Below are 20,526 nucleotides of genomic sequence, written 5' to 3'. Positions count from 1 at the left end.
GTGTGCTTTTAAACATTTACACTTTTTTGAAACGTTATTTCCAAAATTAATTGTCAGTCAGACATTCTTTTTTCGTGGCTTTTTTGTACCAAGAAGGCTGATTATTTTGCCAATGTCATATTCGAAATCATTTAAATATGATGGCGCCTGTATTTGACAGGCTATACACAAGGCCCACAATAAACGTCAAACAAAAGGGACATGAAGTTCTTGCAAATTATACCAGCAAGAATAGAACAAGAATCAATTAAATTGATTTGGTTTGTTAAATATTATCAATTCTAAAATCAAATTAATTACGGTAAACAAGAAGCGTTTTCAATGGGTTAAATCACAAACACTAAATTAGTGATAAAGGCATTTATTGGACCTTTATAATGAAAACCATTCAGCATCGCACCGCTAAACCGATGCTTGTATTAATTTGGTTTTTGTCAAGATTAAACCGATATTATTGTTGACACAAGGGGAATAAATTCGCTCGAAGACGGTTAGGAATATAGTCAGTAAGTAATTAACTTGCAAATAAACACTCATTAAAAAACTTTTAAATCTTCAAAACCGCTAGGTTATATACATTAAGTATATAACGCTAAAAATGTATATATGAAAGCCCTAAAATATTTAATAGTCTATATAAACGATATTATCTGCCGCCATAACCCATACGATTAGAACAAGACAGAAGTACATCTCTCTCATTCTCTCCACGGTATTTTAAAGGCAATGAAACTATTTCATTATTTAAATAAAAACAGTCATAGTTAAAATGGAAACATATCATTGCCGATAAAAGATAAATACAAAATGTGTGAGTTCAAAAATTAATCATATTACATTTCTTACAACACTTAAAAATTAAATGAAACTATTTAAAAGCTAAATTTCATTAAGACAGCACTAACAGATGAAAAATAACTACAACAGATAATAAATTTTCATGGTTATAAAAGAGCTGTCAAAAAAGGTAAAAAAAAAAAAAAAATATTGACTAAGCTACACGTGCACAGAGCATGCGATTCTCGTTCACCACACAGTAAACAAAAGCAAGTTATCAAGAAAATTTTGACCGCTCTCAAAGATTTTTGTAAGATTTGGGAACTACTTAGTTTAGGCTGAGCTGCCATATTGGTAAATGCTAGTATATTTTTTTAACGCCCGCGTAACGTACTTTTAACATTTACTCAGAAGTATAGCATGAAATTTATTTTAATTAAAAGTACCTTATCGAAGCTTTATTAGTCATTTTTTTTTAATGGAAAATTGAAATATAAAATAATAAAACGGGAAATTATAACTATTACATTCCGTTCGGAAGTGAAAAACAAAAACAAAAATAAATACATAATCGAGTTTCAAACGATTTTTATTTATATTTATTATTTAACTTAGTCACTACGAGAAACGATCTGTAAGAATTTGGAAAAAAAAAATACTTTTGAACAAAATGGCTGCCCGATGGCATCATTCTCCGTTTTCAATGGATTTCCTTTAGCATGGCCATGCAATACGCAGAGCATGATTTACTACAATTCCCTCGTAGCGAAACGAAATAACAGCGGGTATTAGGTGAGTGCATAGTAAATTTACAGTGAAGATCACATATTCCATTACAATAATGTGCATAAAATACGCTCCAACGTTCCAATTCGTACAATAACTAAAACATTTGAAAGGAAACAAAATCCCGCGTCTTATAGCTTGATGTATATATTTGCGCCAATTAGTATTATAATCGATTTGCTTTTAATTATTATATTATATGTATTATATGCATTGCGGATTACGCGGCAGTTTTTGCAGTAAAAACAAACCGCCGGTACAAAAAAACATTGTGAATTAAAATCGAAATATATAATTCTTTTATGACATTCTACAAGGTATAATTAATCTACTCGTATTTTAAAATATTAATTTATAAAATCATTGACTATTTTTCAAATGGATACTGTTGCTGCTATTACATTAAATTTGGATTAAATATTATATTTGTCACTACGGAATACCAATTGTTTGTATCAATTATCACATCGACTTACCTGAAAGAAAAAAAAAACATACTAAGAAAACGTATCACCTAAATAGATAAACTAAAGTATACAGGTACTCAAAGAATCGTCAAGATGCTATTCAACAAATGACAGTCTCATGATGGGATGCATAACAGGGACTACCACTAAGCTACTTGTACGAGCTGCACATCAGCGCAATGATCAGGGTTTTAGAAAAAAACACTAAACAATGTCCAAACAGTTGAAAATATATCAAAACTGCCGCATACGCCACAATGCAATGCAATTTTCAATACAGACAGTGGAAGAGAAATCAACGATAGAATCAACGTAAACAAAGAATCGAGAAAAAATCAAAACAAAGAAAAAGGATACGAACATAACTTTAAGAAATTTTATCAAGTGTTAATTTAGGTTCATTTGTTTAATCACACTTACCAATGACAGCCATATATTGGTTATAAGTAGTTGATTCTTCTCGTCCTATTGGTTAGACGATGTCAACATAAACAGAGAAAAAGGACGCAGTCAGTATAATGTTCTAGACAGCGGTGACTCGGGGCCACGATACAGAGGACACGGGCGGCGCGCGAGGGACGGCATGCGCGGAGCCCCTCGCGCTTCGCCCCACACACAATCTAATATTAGGCGAAATGACGAGTACAACAATTTAACACCGACTCTCCATGCGACATTACTGCCGCGATGGCGGCGCCCTCTAGCCGCTCCCGCCTCCTGTAACCGTTATTTTTAAACTGTGCTTCAGTGTTAAGCCAAAATTATTATTCGATGTGCGACCCAAGTTTACTGTGCTTTAGCGTGTTAAATATTAAGAAAAAACTTGTTTGTGACTTCAAATAAACTTTACCGTTGATTGATTGCAAGGGCGGGACGGCGAAGGCGCCGGGCCCGGCTCCTACCACTTACCAAGTTAAGCCAGACGTTCGTAGTCAGGATTTGATTTTTCTCATCCTTATTTTGTAAAACGAACGCACGGCGTCGCAAGAAAGGAACGAAAAAACACATTGATCATCCAAATTCCCAGAACGTTTACATTTCATAATTAACAAAAATCTTACCCGCCATCTTGGCAACCTTCCTGTTTTTACATTTTCTAAAATACAATGTTACTTAAATAACACAATATAGATACATATGAATAAAACGTAAAGTTATCGAAAATATAAATTCAGTTTGAGGAAAAGTTCGAAAACGACGGTTTCATAGTCAAATATGATTGAGTTGGTCATAAATAAAAATCTCAGTAACAAACCGCTCACATAAATAACTCGCATAATGCTGCGGCGAACGAATTGCGTCACGTGTTTTTACGAAATAATAAATGATGAATTGTATCGCAAATGGGCCGGCAATTTTGCAAATGCATTGCAAATTTCCGTCCGATTGGACAAACAATCTCTAAGGGCCAATGAAAAGATTCGTTAATAGAATTTCCCTTCACTGTCATTTCCGCAATTACCATTCAAATGTCGAACAAGTTACTGACCTGCTAATAACTATATTTATACTTAAGATGTCTAAATGGGCAGACGTTATTTTTATATAAATACTTCCATCCAATATGTTTTGCGATTAATTAATTCTAATTATACAACCTCATACCTATTAGTTTTTAAATATATGACATAAATATAATTGTTTCGTTGAAAGTATTTTCATATTAGTATGTTATGTTTTTACGTACGTAAAAATATATTAATTTACATAATTGTCGATACACCAGTGTGTTGACACAAACAAGTCGAAAAGAGGATTACCTGTCCCGAACGCTACGGAGCATGATAATGTTTTTCTTTCAATACGATTTACATTTTCTGGCACGTTACCAAGAAACGAGCTTTGATACCGTATTGAAATTCAGTGTTTCCATAAAACGTTCTTATATCTTTGCCTTCTTTATTGCCTAAGTGCCGTAATTTTCATTCAATTACGCTAATAGCTACTCCATTAACGTAACATCGGTTATATTTTTAATCATTTCAGATCTAGTTTCTAAGAATAAGTTATAATTTTCCTTTTAATTGCTTTTAATTTAGAACATCTATGTTTTAGTGATTGTATTCAGGTTACTAAGAAGTTTTAAACGTAATACATTTTGTGAAGAGATTTATCTCAAAAAGATATTGTAACCGAGACCAATAATAACTCATATTCATAGAAATATGAAATAGTGTCAAACACTTATTAATAATAATTAAAAAAGTAATGGAGATATAAAAAAAAAACAAAATACAAAAACAAAAAAAATTGGTTTTGTCAAAGACAATAATATAGACGACAAAGTATGTCTAAAAGAATTATTATATAAAATCTTTACATTTTGGTAACGATTAAGGTTCAGAGCAAGCAAACAGAGCGAGACTTCCTAAAACAAAAGAAATAAATTACATTTTTTAAGAATAAAAAAATATTACAAGATTTTCGGATTACAGCCAAGCTTCCGATTGAATAGATAGTGGACAATAAGAAAATGAAGCTGCATCTTACGATATTGCTCGAGTCAAAGCGGGCACGAGGTACAAAGGGGGGACTAGTGCGATGGAAACCACTTTTACAATGACTCACGGTTGTAGTTGTAAGTGTAGTATAAAATGAGACAAGTGCTGAATAGGGAAATAGGAAACAAGTTTTTGTAGAGCATTGTCGGGAGCCGGAGAAATTAATCGGTCATACTTTTCTAATAATGGAAGAATAGTCCGTTATGACGTGTCCGCACAGACGCTAGTTTTTACATAAATTGTTCGATATGTTTACAGACTGATATTTTAGACCGTAACCGAAAATTTAGGGCTACGTAGGTCACTTCCCTCCTCGTCAGGGCGACACGGTACCATGCCTAAGCCCCGTGATGCCCACCGAAAGACGGAGAGGGTACCTCTGGTTTTTTAGTGGGTAAACCCGGTAGTCCTGAGCGCACTTGGCGTCCAGGGAACCGGGGAGTAACCCCAAACTTTCCATCACATGAGGGAAGCGCGTAATGCATTATTCCAGCGAAAAAAAAGGTCACCTTACTCCTCACGCAAATAGCTTCAATCGTTATCGAAAGTAAATCTTTAATATGGACCTATTTAAATCTTAGTTTAATTGTTAAACCATACTTGATACAGATTTTTTTAATGAGAGTTAGATTCAATATGATATTTCATCGTTTATTTGTTCTTTGTCTTTGACACCACATTTTTTTATTACTTATATTTTGCCATTATATTTTTCTTCTTCCGTTCCTTCTGTTCAAATACTACGTAATAAGTTTCGCTTATTCTATTTTATTGAAAAGTCTATTTAAAAATATAACTATTATCGTATTTTTATATGTACAATGAAATAAGACAAAATACTCTTACATATGAAATTGCACATTGTGTTTATGCAATAACTATTTTCAATGAATTCTTAAACAAAATGAGGAAATCAAAGGCATAGAGGAAAAGTAAATTATAAAAAATAACAGAATAATCCTTCAACAAAAGACTAAGATATAAGATTTAGATTACGAAGTTAAATGTACTACATATCATATATTTCGCGGTCTATTAAACAATTAAAGTAATTACACATAGCTTCCAACTGTTTATATAAATCAATAGAGGAAAGGACTTCCTTTGTTTGATACAACATCCAATATAAATCCCCCCCTCTCCTTTAATGCTTCGGATGTAAACAACTTGTGCTTCTGAAACGCTGATCGAAATCAGATTAACTAAATTGGCTTTTATCTCTTGTCACTGGTAGTCCATTGCGTCGTCGACAGTCATCGACCAATGAAGGTTTTACTTAAAGCCAAATTGTTCAAATTGATTACAATCAACGTTTTAAAAATCGAGGATAGTCTATTTGACAGAAATTTTATACATTAAATGTTACAAAGAAAATAAAGATATTTCAAACCTCTTGTAAAAGATATTACAAAATCAATAACGACTATGCTGTTTTGGTAGATATATTTTATAAACTGTCTGTCGTGGATGAATTTAATGACCTGAAATTTTGGCCCTATTTCTAACAAACATATTTCTTATATTATTTATGATTATATGAATGTTTTATTGTTGAGTTGAAACTTAGGACAGTTATTTTCGAAACTTGCGTAAAGGTTTCTTATCTAGTACCTTGTCCAACGTACAATAGAAGATGCGTGAGTAATCTATATGAATAATGTAAAAATAATATTATGTGCAAAAGTAATTTAACATAACTTTGATGAAATATGGTATGCAGCAACCTTGAAGTGTATAGGCTGCTTTTTTATAGAAAACGCCTGATAAAATCAACATCTAAACAAAGCTAGCGGGAGTACTGAATAATACTAAAACAGTTAGGGAGATTTATTGCATAGTCTTTAGCTTCAAAATTATCGTATTATAGATTATAGATTATTAAAAAGGTTTGTATATCAAATGACTGCTAATGGTTAACATAATTAGTGTATTTTTTGTGGTAATTCTCTCAGATTAATTGGACCTATTATATTGGACTATAATTTGCGTTTAATGTTGTCTTAAATTTTCGCGATTATTACACATTTAAGTAGACCTACCTGTCTACCGGTCTACCCGTGACCACGAACGCTGTAAAGTGCTCGAAACGTCGGGATGTTAAAAATAATAAATTTACGCGATTCAAATCCTTTATAACTAGTGTTATTTAAATAATTTGCGATGGATAGACATTATTTTCGACATCACCAGAAAGAACATCATGTGATAGAACACAAAATATTCCATTACTGAAATAACAAGAAGTATTTAAAAAGAAACTTTTATAACTGGCGATGCAATTAAACTTTTCAACGAAGCAAGTACCAAGATTTCGACACTTGTAACAAAAGTGTGTCAACAAAGAACTAACCAGACTGCAAATGGAATCCGAAATTCAGTTAGCTCCACGAAAGCGAACTCACAAAGTTACACTGAAACATTAAAGAAGTCAGCGAATACAACCTGCGGCGTTACGGAAGGATCCTTTGTTCCTGAACCGAGGAGACGTCAAAACTGAACCAGTCCGAACCGGTTTATTTCAAGTCTGTATTTTAAATCGTATATTTTGAATTCGTTACATAATGTATAAAATCTAGCTAGCTTCATATATTTACCGCATTGATTGGTTGAATAAATTGGGTAGGGTATTATAAATTTAGAATAATTTTAATCCGGTATGTAGGTTAAATGGTAATTCGGTCTGAGTTACGCCGATAAATAATTTTGCTATTATAAATAGAGTATTATGGTGAAACTATGCTATGTAATGCGGGATTTAAATGACGATTAGGAAGCTCTTCCATTCATTGAAATCAAAATATGTATACAGAACATTATTACACTGATTCATATTGGAGTTCTTCAAAGATTTAAATTCATCATTATTCATTAAGATCATTTAAATTTATATACAAACGCATACACATAGAGGCGATTTTGCATTAGCTTTTATTATAATCTTTATACAATTTAAATAATTACTATATAACTCTGGACAATACTTCCATTATTTGCTCTAGCTTTTATACCTTCACCAGCGTAAAAGGATTTAAACCATTTCTCAAGAAATTACATTTACAACGAAAAATTTCACATGACTTCAAATGAAGTTTTGCAACATATTTTCTTAGTGCTCGTCTGCATTATGAAATGAAATTTTCTCAGAATTTCAAATCTGAGTCTTAAAACTTAGCTAAGCGTCAATATTAACATGGCAAACATGATCTCATGCCTGATTTCGGCCACGACAGGCAATATTTTGTTTTTAACTTGGTGTTAGGACTTTTGCAAACCTGGATAGATATCAGTAGGTATTTATGAGATATTATTATTATTCTAAGATCTTTTAGTATTGTTGTATTCTGATTTGAAGGATGGATAAGTTAGTGTAACTTTAGGCACAAGAAATATCATTTCCTAGCCCCCAAATTTGTTGGTGTATTGGTGTGTGTAAGCAATTATTAATATTTGTTACAGTGTTAATGTCTACGTCAATATACCATGACCATTTACCTCTAAAGGGGCCAATTTGCCAGTGAGTGAACTGTGGTTACGCTGAATCAAGGCCAGATTTTTAATAAACATGGCAAATATTTCTTAATATCTTGAAGGATTAGTTTAATCCTCCGTGTGACAATGTCATTTAATTCTGCTCGGAAGATTGAAACTAGCCGCTGTAGCTTGTATAACACTCTGAGCTGTGTTGAACATGGTCTATAGATCTTACATTCGGGAAGTTGGCGATAGACCAAGCCAGTTTAAATCACTTATAGCTGAATAAAGGCTCTTGTTTGTAATACATTGTTGTCGATGTTTGTTAGTCGATGTATAGATTTACTTTTTTCTATAAATTGAAAACCCAAGTTAGAGTTACGCTCATCAAGCCACGGAAATTTGAGACTGACAAAACTTCATAACATCCGCTTGCCCTGATGATAAGTTGTCACCACCCGAAGACAAGGGCCTTGTTAGAATTATAAATCACTAGTTGTTGCCCGTGGCTTCACTCGCGTTTTAGAGGTTTAGTGATCATGTGTTGGGCAAAAAAAGTAACCTATATCCTTCCTTGGAGTTTCCAAGTTCCAGCGGTTTGGTAATGAAAGAGAGGCAGATAGATAAAGTTACTTTCACTTTCATAATATTAGTAAAGATTACTTACTTCATCAGCGAATCTTAAGAACAAAGATGTTAAATACCTTATACAATATACACTCAATGAAATTTTCAAACCGGAATACAACAATACTAAGTATTACTGTTTTGAGATAAAATATTTTATGAATTGTTGGAAACTACCCGGGCGGGATTGCACAATATCCTACCTCCAAGTTAACTCCTACCATTTTAACACACGGATTTTCTACTCCCCTATCTGCTTATAATGATTTAATTCTACCTAAAGTGATAATATTACACGAGTCTTAATAATATAAAAGATGTTTAATAATTAAAATAATAAGAAATATTAGACAACATCACATACTGATCTGATCTGAATGAAGGTTGCTAAAGCACTTGTGTTATGGAAAATCAGTAGTAACGACAGTACCAGACTAGACCCAAGACAACATAGAAAACTATTGAAATTTTTCTACACCGACTCGGCCGGGAATCGAATCCGGTGTACACACTACTCGACCACGGAGGTCGATGTTTGTTTCCAGACTAATTAAATCATATTAATTAAAATAACGTTTTTAGTTTTGGAGTTGTTTATTCATCATAATGAAGCTAGTATTTATAATTAAATTAATATTCGTATTTCTAAATGCTAAATAATTATATAAATTTTCACTTTATGCACACGTTATTTGTATTCATTTTAACGAAATATGCAAATGTATCTATAATTATAATAAAATCATTTGTTTGTAATATTAAAATAACTGTTTTTTTACTAAATAAATATGTATGTATTTACGGTACATGTACCAAAATAATATTTTATACAGTTTTTCTCTCTCTGTTTGATCCGCCTAATCTCTGGAACAGCTGGTCCGATTTTGCCGAGACTTTCACTAGCATGTCTTTAATGAAAAAAAAGAGTAACTAAGCCCTTTTAATAAATAATAAGTCAAAGTAAAATCTGGGAACTAAACAATAACTTTATTGTTATATTCAAACACGCACGAAATCGCGGGTACAGCTAGTTAATTTAACATAATCCACATTATGTTTGTAGAAAATATAGATCACACTAAATATTATATAAACAATTAGCGTTCCCATACATTGTATAACTATAATAACAAAATATCGATACTTTGTTAATGATGAAACAAATATAACTTATTTATATAGAAATATAACAAAGAACTATTTCGAAATGATTTCCTTATCGACTGTAATTTTACTCTCCGAAGAAACATTATTTTTATTGAAAAGAGAAATGCTTTCCTAACGCTACGAAACATACGGATTTTATATCAAATAACCGTATTTTGTACTGATTCTTTACAGTTCGTTTTTCGTTCTATTGAATTTCGTGGCAGAGGCAAAGATATCGGACGTCTGTCAGTTCACGTGAAAAAGGTTTCCCGCTTTCTGTAAAAAAAAATATAAAAAGCCGAAGTGAAATTTCTCGTGAATGCAAACACATTCGACGCTATTCTATTCGCTGGTTTTGGGAAAACATAGAAAGGGAATGTTAATTAACCTCAGAATGCAAAACATATTAATTTTCGACTTAATATTTAATTCTTCATATTATAAATAGTACAGCATGTGTTATTTAAATAAAGACTTCTTGTAATTATATAATAGGATAAAACTCTGAGCAGTGGTGGATTTACAAATCTTCCGCTAGTAGGCTATTCAATTTTTGCTGCCCCTACTTTTTTTTGCAACATTTATGATTTATGTTCTATCGAGAGTGAGTCGAGATGGCCCAGTGGTTAGAACGCGTGCATCTTAACCGATGATTGCGGGTTCAAACCCAGGCAAGCACCGCTGATTCATGTGCTTAATTTGTCTTTAAGACTCATCTCGTACTCGGCGGTGAAGGAAAACATCGTGAGGAAACCTGCATGTGACAAATTTCATAGAAGTTCTGCCACATGTGTATTCCACCAACCCGCATTGGAACAGCGTGGTGGAATATGTTCCAAACCTTCTCCTCAAGGGAGAGGAGGCCTTTAGCCCAGCAGTGGGAATTTACAGGCTGTTGTTGTTGTAATGATTTATGTTCTATCGTCCTCATTACATCGGTTTTTTCCCGTTATTAGTATGATTATAGACTAGGTGATATTTCTGTTAGTTACTAGATTATTTTTCCAACCCGCTATATAGTGTCGAGCATACGGATTACGGACGTTATGTGTATACATGTAATTATAAGTTGTTTTTTTTTAATTCCTGTAAGATAATAACAAATTTGGGCTAAATTTGCCGCCCCTCTAAATCTGCCGCCCTAGGCCAGCCTACTTAGGCTATTGGTAAATCCGCCACTGACTCTGTGAATACTCTAATACGAACTGCAAAATTTCCCTTCATTTAATTCTTCAGATATTATCAGAATGCTTATCGGAATTAAGACAGTTTATAATCCTTGAGAATACATAAAAACACTGTTGTATTATATATAAATGAGAATTTAGTGGGCGAGTCTGTCTGTTTGTTCCAGCTAAACACTGGACGATTTTGACCTATTTTGACGGGTCCTTCTTTGGTAGAAAGCTGATGTTATAAGGATTAAATAACACGAAGTCGCGAGCACGTGTTAGTGTTAATCTAAAATAACGAACAAATGAAGTAGGCTTATAAACAAGATAAAACAGGAGCAATGAATGGTTTATCCAAACTAATATTACGTAGCCTTTGATTTGTTCTTCTTCGTCTTAAAATGTCTGGAACAATTGAATCAATTCTACGAGTACTTTTTTTATAAAAATAAAAAAATTGTTCGCGCCCGCGATTTTTATTTTAATAATATCTATATCTATAAACTCAATTTTAATTAACATTATTTCATTATATATAAAACCTTTTTTTTACAATATTTAAATAGAAAAAGTAATGTATAAAATCGAATGTTCTGTGATCTTCTTTTGTTTTATTATTCACTTGAAACAATGTACAATTATATTGCAAGAATATTAATATGAACTAGTTTTAAAATATTTTTTTTGTTTAATTGAGTTCGGACTCCAATGTCTAAGTAATAGACAAAAATATATTGCAGTATTAGAAGATATATTTTATTGAAAAATAAATAAATTGCCAACACGTAATCCCAATATAAGTAACTCAGGTCGTAACAATGAGGATATTTTCCACGCGGTTAAACCTGCTGCGCGCAGCATCTTATATAATAATATCCCTATGTCCAGAGGTAACAACTACTATCAACTATTTCTATTCCTATTATATATTGGTCTATATCCTGTTTCTAATGTAAACTAATATAAATAAAAATAGAGAACGGAATCCGATATATCCGTGCTTTTAATTTCCAGTATGAAACAATAAATTGAAATATTGATAGCCAATCACAGTATTATTCCATTAAAAACGCAGTCTCTTCCATAAAAAAAAATGCATTCAATTAATGTTAACAAACCTATGGCAGGTTATACAAATTAATATTGTTACATTCTCATCTGTGTAAATGTGTTCATATAAAAGAAGTTTGCGATGCGCGCAATCTAAGTTGACCGGCACAAAGTTAGGCCTTGCGACACTTTCCTATATGTATAATGATAAAAAATAACGATATTATACTATATTCGTGATTGTAACCGCGGAATATTCAAATCTTTAACCTAAGACACGCGCCAAAAATTTTATATACGCACACACTCTCGAATATACGTATAACGATTCATTTTACAGATTCATTCGATTATAAGAACATATTCCGTTTTGTTTTTAAAAAAAATCGTAAAATCTTTGGTTTTAAGAATAGACAATATGATCAAATTTTATTCGATTATTTATTTTCGCTTTTATAATATTAGCATTGATATATTTTATTGTATAAACCTTTGTTTAAATTCCATTTTTAAATGTGGATTTTTAACTATTAAAACAACGTCTGCCCGTAATATTTTATTGAAAGAAATGAAATAATTAAAATTAATGATCAGTAACGAATTCGATACGACGTTACGTTTTCAATTCAGTTTCATTACAAACTGTATAAAGGGTAAAAATGCATATTAAATTATTTTAACTAATAATAAATCTATAAGAAAAAATCGGAACAATTTCACAATGAACTCGAAATTTGCAGATGCAACGTTTCTGTTTGTAACGTTTGAAGGATTCGTGAATTCATTCTATGACGTAATTAGTCCACATTCAATTGTTTTTCGTTAATCTTCTACACTTTGTAATGAAATATCTCAAACATTATTACGTAAGGTTAACTGCGCTTCTGAGTACACTGACATCACAAGTTAGCGAGTCACTGAAGTTACTTAGAGCGAACCCAGACCGCAGCTACCGGACAGCCGTCATTAATCTCAGCGCACAAGATGAATGCACCCGACGTACTTGGTGATTTTCGCACGCAAATCATAAGCTTACTCCTCGGCTAACTTATCTGACCAACTCGACGAGACGGTTCCGAGAATCCTTCTCTTCTGTATTTGGAGGGATCGTATGTCTCAAATGAAATATACACCATAATATATGTACTAAACATACTCACGCTCTATTTATTATATATAGTAACTTGTCGAGGTTACCTCGATAAATATTTCAAGATGTAATAGTATTTGTCGATAATTAAACAAAACATTTATATATAAACCAAAGTTACTCAAAATGTCTTTCATAAGTAAATACCTTATGAAACTATCAACACGCGTATTTAGGGTAAATGTAACTGCATTTCAATTCTTTCAGTTTATGTAGCGGTAGAGTTACTCTGTAAGAACATAATCCAATGACATCACAATTAGCTAACCAATATTAACAATAATTATTATAGCTAAAAAGGATCAAAATAACGTATCACTGTAATTCCATTTTCAACATTTTGCAAGTGAGAAAAAAGTAAGTTCTTACAGAATAGTACTACTGAAATCAATTCAATGTATAAATATGGTAAGTTAAAAAACCTTAAACTAAAAATTTATAGATTAGGAATTAAATTGTAATTCCTAATCCGTAAATTTTTAGTAATAAAAGTTCGCAAAATTAAATTTTGTGATGGATTTAATTTTCTTCGCGATTCTGTTGAGTATTGCCAACAAAACCTTCGCCGGCCGTCGCAAAACGACAAAGTAAGATACACAATGCAGGCGCAATTTTAATTTTGCGAAATATTAATCAAAGTCCCCAGCTTCGACTACGTTCCTTTCAATTTCAAGACACGTGACAAAAGTAACGACTTAAAAAAAAAAAAAAGATAATAGTTATCATCTAAGCATTATTTATACTATTAATAAACTTCCATGAAATTAATATTTAAGACATACCTAAAGAAATCTTTTAGCATCACATGACCAGATCTTATCACTACGAGCATCTGTATGGTCTTCGAAATAATATTTCTATATTTTTCTTGTACTTCAGCAATTGTTATTATAGTTAAAGTTTTCTAAAGCGACGTGGAAAACATGAACAGTTACATTTCTATTTTTAAATCGATGTCATTTTTCATACGACAAAATTTGAATTGAAATTTTTTTAAAGGTATATAATTGCCATTGAAAATAATATCATGAAATACTTATAAAATTATATTTCTTATCAAATTCTTATTGGTATGACCATCATAGTTATTATTCTGGTAAATAAATTCATAAGAATAAAACCTACCACGTCAATGATCTGTTGCAGCGTCAGTCCAAACTTGACCTCTAACGGTTCGCTCTCGTTGGCTACCGGCCGCTCCAGTGTATTGTAGGAGTTGAGAAGACTGTTCAGTAGACGCTTCTCGTGCGGTCCTTGCTCCGATACTGTAAACAAAGTCGTAATTAGTGATATGATATAAATGAAAACAAAACTCGCATTTATAAGAAGCACCAATAACCGAATCAATTGTAATAAAAAGTACTAATGATAATAGTATCATGTAACAAGAAGGATTGTTGCGTTATATGTAGGGATAATTTTAAGTATACCAACTCATAGCTAACACAGTAATCAAATTCTAAATTGAATTCTTGACACTACAAAACAAGATAAAAAAATATTAGAAGGTATACAGCCATATGATACAGGCCTATATATACGAGTGCGAATAATACTTTGAGAGAAGTTATAAAACTCTTGGATATAACTGGAACAAAATGATAACATCCTACAAATGTATGGAATAATAAACAGGATATTGAACCGACTTGTCGAACCCAAAATGTTGAACATAATCTAACCGAATTTGGGCAAACAATAGAGTCGACGACGGTGAATTCAAATGAAAAATTCCTGTATTTTAAAAAGCTTTATCTAGAGCTGCGATCTTTTCTGTGTCTATTTTTTCTCTCTGCATTTCTTTTGTTCACGCGTTTGTACTTGCTAATTGGACCCGCCTTCCACTCACTTTTATTGGACGTGACCGATGTAAACTCCATGTTTGCTCGTAGAAAACGTATATTAGATCCCTTTGATGAATATTTCAGTTTTTAAAGCTTTAATGTCGTTTTGTTACATTTTATTTGCCTCGGATATCTCTGCCTTTTTCGTATACGAGTCTCTTATATAATTCATAGGGTCAGTAACTTAGCGCCGGCTTTACAAATGACCGCTGGAGCTCTAGGAACTACCCGCAACAAATTGCGCAAATCCTTGTTGGATACTCGAAGCGACCCGCTCCGAAGAGTTACGACTGGATAAAACCTTTAGCCACGCACCTGAACCTCTCGAAATGGTAAATTTATGACCACACCTAAACTAAAGACAAAAAGTGCAATTTCGTTTGAGCAGTCCTCAGAAATTCACTGGAGTCCGGCTTGAAGGACTAGCAATAAACACTCATTTTAGGGGCTTAGATCGCTCTTGTGAACGTGATATACGAAGGTGCGAAAGCGACAGGTATAAATCGTGTATGGTTGGATTAGTTTACGCGAGAGAGATGGAATACGCGAAGCCGTTAAACCAGGTGATTCATATCCTTGGGAATTCAAGGGTACAATGGGCCGTTTTACGTGTAATAGTTTCAAGATGCCGTAACGATTTTAATTAAAAGACATTTTCGTTTAAGGACTTTGATCATTGTGTTCAAATTTATTATACAATTCCGCGTCTCATTAATCATGTTGTTATTATTAAAGGGTCTCATGTGTTTGAAGTAATGGATTTAATATAAAATTATTAAATTTGTACCATCATGTTCTAATTTGTTTCTCAGTACTAAATTACAAACTAGCTGTATGTGTAATGTGTATAGTGTTTTATAATGTTTTTTTTTTTTTTTGTTTAAAAAGGAGTTTTGATGAAAGGAGATGCCATAAAAAAGTTTATATTATAAGAAACATATATGTTCAGGAATATTTGGTCATCGATTGTGTCATTTGACGTATTATGAAATATATCGGTCTACACTAATATTTGATAATTTTAGAAACAATTAATTATAAATTTTAGCGTGTTCTTGTTTATTGTATGATAATAAAAGTTATTCGTAACAATTCATAGCAACACAATGGCTCCGCCAGCTTATTGCTCACCGGAACGCAATAACGGCGCGGTCTCGACTAATCTAGTGCTCAAGCGACTGCAACAGCTAGTACTAAAACAAATAAAAAAAAGTTGAAAACTTCATCATTTGCTTTTCGAAATTAGGAAATTAAAATACGTAATTTATAAGAGCGGTTCGGAAAGTTTATGGTTTTGCATTCTATGAACATTGGCCAGTTTCTTTATTTTTTGAGTTATTCTGAACAAACCAATTTATATACAATTATGTAAAAAGATTCTTTTGAAAAAGTTTCAATATCCCTAAATCTAAAATGAAATTATGTTTCATATACTTTAGGGAGTTTTATCATCATCGTCGTCATATGCGAACTGCGCTCAGTCACTGGATCGGATTACATTTGTACAAATTAAATCTTTGGTTGTATTTTCAACCGACTTCAAAAAAAAGAGGAGGTTCTCAATTCGACCCGTAAGTTATTTTTTCTATGTTTGTTACGCGATAACTCCGCCAATTATAAACCGATTTGAACAAATTAAAATTTTTTCGGCGTATAGGTTAAATTTAATAATAAAAAAACAACCCCCAAGGGTGGAAAATTGGGGATGAACTTTTTATACGCAATATCACCGCCGATTATAAACCAATTTGAACCATTATTTTTTTTTGTGTTCACGCATTTGAAGTCGGTTTTATTTATTTTTTAAAGTTAATTATTCGTTTTATATAATTTTCAACTATTTTTAACTTCGACGATCTTTAATGGTATCAACAAACTACAGTTTCAGTTGAGTTACGTAGATTTTTGACTGAACTCATACGCAGTTATTAATTACTGTTACAAAATGAAGCTGTATATAATAACATACCAAATAAAATATCAATTATAACTGCAGCAATATATAACATTCATAAACATTTATTAATTCAAATGTCAACATTCATTCAACATAGATTTAATTGGTCTAGAATCATATGTTCAAAACTATTCAATCTAACCATATGTATATAATGTATTGAATAATTTAAATCTTACAGATTTTAATAATTCAGATTCAGACCTAAAAAGTATATGTCTTTTCAAATTTATATGTTTGTGTGTGTAGGGAAGTATAATATTATCAGGATAAAATCGGTTATTAAAAATTACTTTTATTAAAAAACTAAGTGAGGAAAATAATTAATAAAACATGAAAAAAGCGAGAGCGAGATTAAAACTATCACATATATTAGTGTGTGAAAGAGACAAGTACATACATAGACCCGTAGATAATTTATAATGCTACTTTACGCTACGGCCTCGTTGAACCACAGAAGTGACATGAACCAGGGTACAGACTACATTACAAAATCCGTTTAACTCCACAAAGGGTTAATTAAAATGTCAGTCGCCTTCAAACAATCGGCCAATAGTGTTAGATTGGTTCCACTTTGTTTAAACAGTCATAAAAAAAATTAACCGCCCTTAATTTGTCATTTTATACGAACAAAGAGGGAAACTTAATGATTTTTAGCTTAGTAACTGTCAGTAGCAGCTTCGTATACTATTAAAATTGTCTTTTATTCATCCCTATCTGCGATTGACGTTTATACTATGTGTGGTTTTTTTTTTGGGAAACGGCCTTTAAAACGGCCTAAAAAATATTATTTTTTCAAAGACGTAATTTCCATGATGGCATGATGGCATAGTCAACTTTGAAGCTAGTTCAACATAAAAAGTCAGTGTAAACTCTTGTATCGGATTTCGAATTCCTAACTTTTTGGAACTTTGTGATGTTGTCAAGTCATACGAATTTTAAAATCTATCTGTGGCAGAACAATAATTTAGAGTCACTGGTAGTCGTGTAGATTAAATACAGTAATGGACCTAACACAGAGCCCTGCGGAATGCCTGCTTTATTTTGATGATATTTAAAGATGGTATTATCATGCGTTCATTGGAATAATCTATCAGCTAATAGGATTTCAGTACCAGATAATAACTAACTCTCTAAAATAAAAAATAAACATTTTCTACAGTTAATAGTTAGTATAGAAGTTGATGTGCTTCAGCGTCTTGTAAGGAAAATTTACGATCAAATAAATCATGAAGTAAGTATAAAAGTCATTTAATTACTTTATTTAAACTAAAATGTATTTAAACCAAAATGTTAACTTGTGATTACATGCACTCTGTTACTATTTCAGCATGAAGTGGTTGCCTGTAACTGAGGTAGCACATAGCATCTTAATTGTATTAATTTAAATGGCTGTATTTGTGTATACTTTGTTGGCGATCCAATAAATAAATAAATAAATAAATAAAAATAGTACCTATAAGTATCGATGTTCAAACAGTTCAATTATCAATTTTTATATAAGATAAACAATTGGCCAGGAAAGTCCAATACTAAGATCAATTAGTAGTTACTGAGTGTGAACGCCGCCATTAGTTTTACGAGTTTAGTAAAAACTGATATTAAATGATACATAAATCACTAGACTTCGAAAAGAAATGTAAAATTAGTACGAAGTTTTAAACAAAAAATTTCGAAACAATTAATCAGATAATTCATTCTTAATTATGAATAGACTTTTAAAGTATTATCCAACTATAGAATATTCCAGTCGAAAAAGGAGTTAACATAAACGAACCTCAAATTTAAATATTTCCAGGCGATTTGGTAATAGCTCTGCTATATTATGCATCACAAACACATCTTGAATAACGCATTTTTTGCAAATCCATACGAATATGTTAGATTATTTAAGCTTTCATCAGTCATCACTGATATTCCATCAATTCGATTTTAAATGTTGTTAAACATCGCTGAATATTGACGAAGCTGTCGAAACTTTGGAAGTCAAATTAATGCATAATTATGTCGAAGTTTCAGCATGCTGGCCACATCAGTATCATGTAGAACACAAGACAGCCGAAAACGAACGTGAATGACGAGACTGATATTTCGGATATTATCATGTCTGATAAAGAGTTCATTCGTAACTCCTCGTTATATATGTAAGCAATTAAGAAAAATAATGGTATATTATATATACTCATAATATATACTAATTCTAAGGTTGGATTACCTTAATGATTTCTTCGACTGAAATAGTCTGTATATGTATTCTTTAGAAATATTGGGCTTTAAAATCCCAATATTTTTCCCATTCGAATTTCGAACGTAGTTTTCAAAACAGTGTCATGTTTTTGATAGAATACAATTTAAATAAAACTGCTTGCCACTTTCATAACTAGACGCTTTATATTTTGAAGACTCAGTGCTACGGAATCCTCTGCAATTCGACGGATTACGTCACGCTGTGCTTGTCGCCCTTTGATGTTATAAATTGAATGCGAAAGAATTTTTAACATTTTTGGTAAAAAAATGCCGCGTCTGCGCCATGAAAGATAGGCAGACTTTTCATACGAAACCTTTTTCACTATATCTTTTTTTACTATAAATGATTTTATTAAAACCGTGATGACTTAGTGGACAGGACTGAATGGTAATTCAATGATTACAGGTTCCTAGGAAGCGAGACAAAGTGGTGACAATATATGTATTATGGGATTATAATATATCCATGAAGATTTTCGACTAAATTCTGAGTCATTTATCTGGCAACATTAGAGCTACGCGGTGGATTAAAGTCCAAGCCTTCTCATTAATAGGAGACAAAGCTTAACCCTTGTGTAACAATACGATATTTACCGAGCGATACCTCTACCTCTGTGTGGTTGCGTGTATCTTTTACCTGTTTCTATGTATATGATAAATGTTTTTTTTTATTAAATATGGAGTCGGATATGGAAATAAAAATAAATATTCTGCTACCACTAAGTATAGATATGGGCACTGTAAGCAATATTGACCATTAATTACATATATTTTTATATTTACATCGCCCATGTGCCACCAATCTTGGGAACTAAGATGTTATATCCGTTGTGCCTGTGACACTAGCTCACTCACTTTCAAAATTGAATACAACAATATTAAGTATTACTGCTTGGCTATAGAATATATAATGAGTGTGTGTGGGTGTATTTATAAATGTCAAATGTTTCAATATTTGTTATTGACAGTCCCTTAAACGAAGCCATACTACAAATTATACATATCAACATTTACATACCTATTTGTATAAACAAAATACAACACTGGCAGACTTTCATTCGTATCTTTTTTTTATGGTATAGATTGGCGGACGAGCATATGGGCCACCTGATGGTAAGTGGTCACCATCACCCATAGACAATGACGCTGTAAGAAATATTAACTATTCCTTACATCGTCAATGTGCCACCAACATTGGGAACTAAGATGTTATGTCCCTTGTGCCTGTAGTTACACTGGCTCACTCACCCTTCAAACCGGAACACAACAATACTGAGTACTGTTTTGGCGGTAGAATAACTGATGAGTGGGTGGTACCTACCCAGACG

The 20,526-nt window shown here is 32.2% G+C and overlaps 1 protein-coding gene across 10 annotated transcripts in view; it reads right to left on the bottom strand.

The window, feature by feature from the left end:
• The window catches only part of LOC124529807 (neuronal acetylcholine receptor subunit alpha-7), a 117,023-nt gene that overhangs the window by 25,722 nt on the left and 70,775 nt on the right, over window positions 1–20,526 (bottom strand). For 5 of the 10 annotated variants that reach the window (XM_047103789.1, XM_047103727.1, XM_047103752.1 and 2 more), the window contains exons 2-3: window positions 14,276–14,415; window positions 2,451–2,495 (exon numbers count right to left, since the gene is read on the bottom strand). In XM_047103789.1, coding sequence (XP_046959745.1) covers window positions 2,451–2,495; window positions 14,276–14,415 — 185 coding nt within the window. Of the gene's footprint in view, window positions 1–2,450; window positions 2,496–2,939; window positions 2,985–14,275; window positions 14,416–20,526 lie in introns of all 10 variants that reach the window. The other 5 variants (XM_047103733.1, XM_047103760.1, XM_047103746.1 and 2 more) reach the window with 2 other exon arrangements.

This window comes from Vanessa cardui, chromosome 1 (assembly GCF_905220365.1).
Source record: "Vanessa cardui chromosome 1, ilVanCard2.1, whole genome shotgun sequence".
In the NCBI taxonomy this organism is placed as follows: Eukaryota; Metazoa; Arthropoda; class Insecta; order Lepidoptera; family Nymphalidae; genus Vanessa; species Vanessa cardui.
Note: the sequence above shows the minus strand (reverse complement) of the source record. Positions and strands in the feature narration are given on the sequence as shown.